A 7,457-nucleotide genomic window follows, 5' to 3' on the forward strand; every position below is an offset into this window, starting at 1 on the left:
TAGGTAATAGTGGCTGCATATCTATTTAGATAATCAACCACGCCATGAAAATATAGAACATAATTTATAATTAAACTATTTTATTAATTAATCTGATGTAAATACCCATCTACTTCTGTACAGTTCGTTGAAATCTAGTTATAGCTCTCAACTTAGCAGCAGTATTATCTGAGGAAGTTAATGCTCCCCAATCTTATTCTAATGTTTAATTATAATATTTAATGATGATGCATGTTGTAACAATTTCATGATTTAAATAATGACGTATTCCTGACAAAGGAAACCACTACGCAACGTCAGTGTTGCCCATGTGTTATCTCATCTCCGAACGTCAGTTTTATTCTTGTTGTTCTTATTGTGATTGTGAATCTTTGGCAAATGTAAGTGCCACTATTTTTCGTATATAAATACGATATAATATATTTGTCAATTTATAAGATTTAGTATAATATGTAGTAGGTAACAAAAAGTATATTTCAAAGTATAGGCAGCAAGAAAAGTCATAACTTAAAAAAAAATTAAATCGACAATTTTTTAACGCAATTCAGTATTTCTTTAAAATATATTACTGATATATCTTACTTTATTTTAAATATATGCATACCTCGATTTCTGATACCTATGGAACAGCATTGTTACTCCGTTTGAAAAGATTTTTTAGAATAGAAAATTATATTTGTTTGGATTAACTTTAAAATAAAATAAAATTACAGAGAAGCTAATAGTAGTTGTATATACTTTTTAAATCTTACTAAAATGTTTTATTCTCTACGTATTTCTGTGCGTATACCGATTTTCTTCCAATAATTAACTTTTAGTATGTAGATTTCGTTTTTGTTTTTTCACAAATGATCTACCTACCTGACATAAATGGTGCCAAAATGTTTGTGACACTTTTGTATCTTGCATATGAGTTTATTGAACCCTAAGCAGTTCTAAGCATTACAAAAATGAAAAAAAAAAACAAAGTGAGGACACTGACGGACACAGGGTGGTCATTATCTAAATTCCTATTGTGGGGAAAGCAGTCTCCTGATACGCCACTGTTTTCACGTAAATAACAAAGTAATATTTCCGCGTAAACTAAAATAAATGAAAGCTTAGTATCTATTATCTTAATATACAGCATGATGATAAAGTTTCGAACAAAATTCACAACTTTTATACTGAGTGATTTTTTAAAAAACGCAGACATGTCGATTTTGTTCTCGGAAGGTGCATCTTTTAAGACGATTCAGTGGTATACAGGGTGACCCAGCTTCCAAAAGCTCGAAGGCCAATAAATTTATTTTTTCTTATGAAACACCCTGCATATTTTTACATATTCGGATAAAGTTTTCTCTTACGAATACAGTTATGTAAGGTTTGATCACAAAACTACAACCGGCGGTCTGGGTCATCCTCATTTATAATTCGTGTATCAGATGGACTTTATATCCATATCCGTGTGTGTAGCATGTGTTTGATTAAACAGCTCACATGCTTCCGCATGGGTTCGTAGCTTATCACCATATCCAACCACCAATAAGATCTCTATCCTTTCGCGTTCGGTTAAATCTGCCATTCCTTCTAAACTCCAAAAAATTCAGTGATAAATTTGCGAAGTTTATTAAAGTTATAATAACGTAGTAATTTGTGAAAATGTCACGCTACAACAGTGGTGTTTTTGTTTCTAACCAACGACCAAAAACCGAAATAATTTTTATCAGTGACCTGAGTGCCAACACAAAAAAAAACCTAATTTGTATTGTTAAACTTGCAAACTTTTTTCGTTTTTATTTTGTTCTAAACTCTATCATCACGCTGTATTAATAGGCTTAATATCTTGATGTAATGTACCAAATTTTAATAAATTATGTATTCCGCTTCCTGTCTTATAAGCAATCAATTTATTATTTCTTAATGAATCAAGGATCTAAGACCACTAGTTTTTGTGATACCTACAGTGTTGGAATTTAAAAAATAAACGATCACTTTTAGATCGTGACTATCTGTAACATTGCCTACGACTCAAAGCATCATCTCCGTAAGCTTGTTTAAAAAGTTAAAACGATTTCCTTGGACGTTTTCCGCAGTTCCACGCAAAATTTTATCTTGTATCGCTCCAGAAAATTGCACATTTCAAAAATGGTAATAACAGTATCGCGAAAACTAAATCGGATATAAACAATCCAAAGAACATATGGTTACAGACCGCATATCACTAAAGATCTCCATTAAAAAAATTCGGTTATTTTCTGAACAGATCTCGTATTTCAATTTACTTTCATATAGGGAGAACATAAGCCTAAAACATAGAGGTCACTAAGAACACTTGTAACAGTCTTTTGCTCTTTGCTATATTTTTTGTGTTGGTACAGATTTTGAAACGTCTGTTTTTACTCGACTTAGTACTCCTGACACACTGAAAAGAAAAAAATCATAAAAAGCCCTTCACGTCAAAAGAATCAGGCAAAGGGTCGATTTTATAAATTAAGTTCCGTTTAACCAGAAATATTTTTTCTTTATCGTATTATTTTTCCCAAAATTTTTCGCCAACATAATGTTTATTACTTACAGAAGGGAAAGTGTAAATGCAGTCTTTACAATTTTCTATCTCATTTTGCAGTCGCGCTTTTGATAAAAACCGTCCTTGCGTTTTGTTGATTTGAAAGACTGTTCTAATATTAAACCAGTTATCAATTATATTTAATTTATCAGTTATACCTTGAATATATTGTACTTTTACTGGGTGTATACAATTTTGTTGTTTGTTGTTAAATTTATTTTTAATGTTTTCAATAGTTTTAACAACAAATATTTCTGGATATTGATTGTGTAATAATATATTTTTAAGAATAGTATTTCATTTTCGAGGATTTGTTGCTCATATAAACATTTTACCACACAATATTTTATATTTGCAAAATTATTTGATTTGAAATTTAAATACCGTTTAGTATTATTTATTATGTCCTATTTCAAGATTTGTCTATTTTTCAGTGTGATATTTTCCCCTTTTTTTGGTTGTAACACATGACATAACAAAGTCTATCTCTTTTGCAGAAACTAAGATGGAAGACACATACGAAAAGAATAAAGGCAATGCCGGACTGAAAGGGGTTCAGTTTCAATTGGACCTGATGACTGTGTGTCTATTAAATGCTCTCAACCACCACAAAAACTGGAAAATATCTAGTGAGAACCAAAACGCCGGGAAATATGACGACATCGTGGTAGAATTACCCGGAGGTATTGCCGTTCTGGTTCAAGCCAAACATAAAGAGAGCAGGAAGATCACCAAAGAGCAGTTGCTATCGGACAACTCCAAAAATGCCGACTTCAGTTTGCCGAAATATTTCTTCTCCTACGAAGAGATCAAGAGTAAATTTAGAGCTCAGACTGTTATCATTTGCACCAACACTGACATCAATACGAAGGGCCTAGAGAATTATTTAACCTTCCAGCGTGCCAATCCTGAAAATGTGTTATACTACGAACACGACTGTTGTTCCTTTTATAAATTCAATGAAAACATTTTGCCGGATTTAAAAAGGAACGCAGAAGTTTACTTTAGCAAGAATTTACGGGACAAAAGTATCGACAAAGCAGTGATTACAGATAAAAACTTGAAAGATTTCCTAAAAAAATTGCAGATTTTTTCCTCTTATCCATGTGAAGATCATTTGCACAAAATTATCGAAGGATTAATATCACGTTCGAACCCTTCCAGTTTGTGTTGCAAAATATCCGCTCAAGAAATATTGAGGAAGATGGAACACTGGTTTAAACAACCAAAGGGTGAATATTTGACAGAGAGACAAGTCAAAGCGATGCTCTGCGAAATAAAAAGCGACAAGTACTGCGAATCGTTGAAAAACTACAACTTGTCGTTTGAACAGACCGACTTTAGCTTTACTGATTCGAATAGAATATTCCACATTAAAGTTGAGGAGGGTTCTTTGTTGCAGCTTTTGAAAATACATCATGCTCTACGAGACGATAAATGTAGAAAATTGTTTGTGAATCCTAACGAAGGTCTAAAAGCGCAAAAACAAGTAATAGAAGCGTTTGAGCTGCAACGCTATGCCCTTTTGGTGATGACTTGGACCGAAATTACAGAAGAGGCTGCAACAAATGAAATAACTGCCAAGTTAAGAGGAATATTGGACAAGTATAAATATAAAAAAGTTGTTTTGGTGGAAGCAGGTAACAGTAAATTGGCACAGCGGATTGGATTGGATATTTCTAAAGTTGATGGGTCTGTAACGTTCGATAACTTCTCGAAGGATTGTCAGGAGAGGCTGATGAACAGCAAAAACGTAATTTTCCAAGGCAACACAGTCAGCTTAAAAGAACTCTTACACACGGATACGTCTATAGATTATACAAAATCCTTAAATTCACTAATGCTAGAGAAACTAATCAGAGGGGAAAAAGTTACAGTGGGGGTACAGTCTTTAGGTTTGGATAAAGACATTGCTCGATCTTATGTATGTCGCAGCTTTGAGAAACACGTCGATAAAGGACAGAAGAGAGGAGAACCTTTGTCAGAGGAAAGCATTTTTAACGTGAAAGGGAAAGCCATAATAATCTCCGACAGTGCCGGTATGGGTAAGAGCACAGTCCTCACCAAGATGTCGGCGACTATAAAAGAAAGAAATAGTCATTTGTGGGTTATAAAAATTAATCTCAATGATTATACGAGTATTTTAAGAAATACACTGAAAAAGCAAACAAAAGTAATAAGTGTGGTCGAGCTGCTGAATTCCCGAGAAGCTACTAAGCTCACAAACCAGCTTGAAGAGATCGTTTTTTTCATGAACGAAAAGGTAGTTTTAATGTTGGACGGCGTGGACGAGATTAGCCCAGACTATACGGATCTCATACTCAATTTGCTCGACCAATGCCAGCAGGGTCCCAACTTTGTAAAAATTTTTGTTACAACCAGACCTCACGTAGCTCTGAAGTTGGGAGCAGTTCTAGGAGTTGGAACGTTTAAACTGCTGCCCTTTACGAGATCGGACCAGGTAAATTTCCTTACGAACTACTGGATACATAACTTGAATCTAAACTATGGAAATAAAACGAAATGTGAACGATATGCCAAGATACTAATTGACAACCTATCGTCTTGGACAAGATCAAACTACTCTTCAGAAAATCCCTTTGAGGAAATCCCACTGCAAGTAAGGATGGTGGCTGAGATATTTCAGGAAAGTCTCAAGTGGAAGGAATCGGCAGATTGGGAAGGATGTAAGGAGTATCTGAGTGGGGATAAAGCCGAACCGAAACTGCCTAAAAAATTTAATATCGCGATACTGTACGACGTTTTCATTGAAATGAAGCGAGATGTCTTCATAGACAAGGGAAACACAAGCGGAAACACGGTGGCGAATCAAGCTTTCTCTAACCATTTCAAAGGATGCCTTGCTTACCACAATAGTCTAGCTTTAAAAGTAATCCTTAATGAAACAGAAAGTCGTTTATTCTCAAATTACGACGCAAGGGATGAAGACATGGAAGAGTACGTGTTAAAGATTGGAATTGTGCACAGACTCGGTGACGAATTCCAGTTCTTACACAGGTCTTTTGCGGAATACTTCGTGGCCGATAGCATAGTTCAAGAACTAAAACTTCAGAATCCAAATGTTGAGTTTCAGAGATTCCTGATCGACGCAGTATTTCCAAATGACAGATTTCAAGTGGTCCGTGCTTTCTTAGACATTTTACTGCAGAAAGTTTCCTTGCCTCCTAATATCTTCAAAAACTATCGGTCCTTCTCCTGTAAGGCTAACTCGAATCTCATTTTCCAACTCGCAGGTGGTGGTCACGTAGCAATCCTCCAATTACTTCTAAGAAGCGTAATATTCAAAATCATTACAGATAAAGAGATTAAAGTTGCGGATTGGCTGCCTAAACTGGCATTCCAAAAAAGAAACACATTGAATGATTTGAAGATTATTGTGCGAAAAGGCGGGGTTAACATTAAGAATGATTCTGGTTACAGTCCACTACATCTCGCAGTTAAGGGAGGCCACTGGGAGATGGTCAACTTCCTGGTTGAGCAAGGTGCAAACGTTAACAGCAAGAACGATGACGGCTGCTCGGCATTGCATTTAGCCGTAGAGCATGTGAGATCCAACATTAGGAAATACTATGTAGATCAATTCCAATATCCATACCTTAAAGTTGAAAACAAGTACGATACGGCTGTATGTTTTGCTAACAAATATAAGGAACTGGACATTGTCAAATATCTCGTGGCACAAGGTGCAGATCTCAATATAGGAAACAATGATGGCAACACAGCACTGCACTTAGCTGCTAAATTTAAGATAACAGACATAGTCGGATGCCTCGTGGAACAAGATGCAGACCTTAACGTTAAGGCCAATGACGGCAAGACGGCGCTGCACTCTACAGTCAAATATGGGAGTCTAGGCAGTATCAAATACCTGGTGAGACATGGTGCAGATCTCAACGTTAAAGACAATGACGGCAACACACCGTTGCACTTAGCTGCTAGACGTGAAAATTCCAGCACTCTCCAATACCTCATGGAACAGGGTGCAGACATTTACGTTAAAGACGTTGACGGCAACACAGCATTGCATCTAGCTGTCAAATATGAGAGATTGGGCGCTGTCAAATACCTCGTAGAGCACGGTGCAGATATAAACGCTAGAACCACTAGCGGCAGCACTGCACTGTCTTTAACTGTTAAGCATGGTTACTCGGATATTGCCAAATACCTCGTGGATCAAGGTGCCTATCAATGACGGGTATTTAGCACAGTGTACACTATATAGAAGTTATACCGAGTTTGTTTAAAAGTTTCGATTCCTCAGCCTTGACTATGAATCTTCGACCTACCCTTGTTGTTCTCGGGCCAAGTTATGTGGGGGCGGAACCGCTATTAGAATCCCTAGACTCATTCATTTAAGTTCTATTGTAAAAAAATATTGCAAAACTTAAAGCTACCAACTTTTAACTGAAAGATGTCCGAATTCAACGAGTTACGAACTAAAGGAAAGCCGAACAATACTAGTAATTACCAAAAAGCCAATACAGAGAAGTGGAAATGGAAGCCCAGAAGTGGAAATGGTGTCGAACTAAACCGGACCACGCAGCAGAGCCACATACGGAGCTGCTATGACTTGTGCACGAACGTCAACCTGTTCCAGTGGGAAAGCGATCCAAATTACTCAAGCAAACTTGTCCGCGTAATTTATTGCTCACATTTATTGTTATTATAAAGTAGAAAACAATAAATCCAATATTTTAAAAATATGATTATGTTGTCTCTAAAAAATAGCCAGTGCTCCCATACACAGCAGCTCTAAAGCTGCCCTCCCAGGAGGCGCAGTGAATAAAGCTCCTCAAACTCACAGAAACTCTACGTAGGCCTCAATTACATAAAATTTAATGCCTAGTCACCACATAAAGACAGTGAGCAGACTCACAGTGCTCACAAT

At 36.2% G+C, this 7,457-nt stretch overlaps 1 protein-coding gene across 1 annotated transcript; it reads left to right on the forward strand.

The window, feature by feature from the left end:
* Nucleotides 1-3,122: 3,122 nt before the first annotated feature.
* LOC108909812 lies at nt 3,123-6,786 on the forward strand. Its single transcript, XM_018714240.1, has one exon. It carries the CDS (start codon nt 3,123-3,125, stop codon nt 6,759-6,761), a length of 3,639 nt encoding a protein of 1,212 aa, XP_018569756.1. The 3' UTR covers nt 6,762-6,786.
* The last annotated feature ends 671 nt before the right edge of the window (nt 6,787-7,457 follow it).

This window comes from Anoplophora glabripennis, unplaced genomic scaffold, assembly GCF_000390285.2.
Source record: "Anoplophora glabripennis isolate ALB-LARVAE unplaced genomic scaffold, Agla_2.0 scaffold554, whole genome shotgun sequence".
NCBI classification, from domain to species: domain Eukaryota; kingdom Metazoa; phylum Arthropoda; class Insecta; order Coleoptera; family Cerambycidae; genus Anoplophora; species Anoplophora glabripennis.

Bases quoted from the DNA above. Each gene is read 5' to 3' on its own strand.
- LOC108909812 (XM_018714240.1), top strand. From the start codon at position 3,123: ATGACTGTGTGTCTATTAAATGCTCTCAACCACCACAAAAACTGGAAA.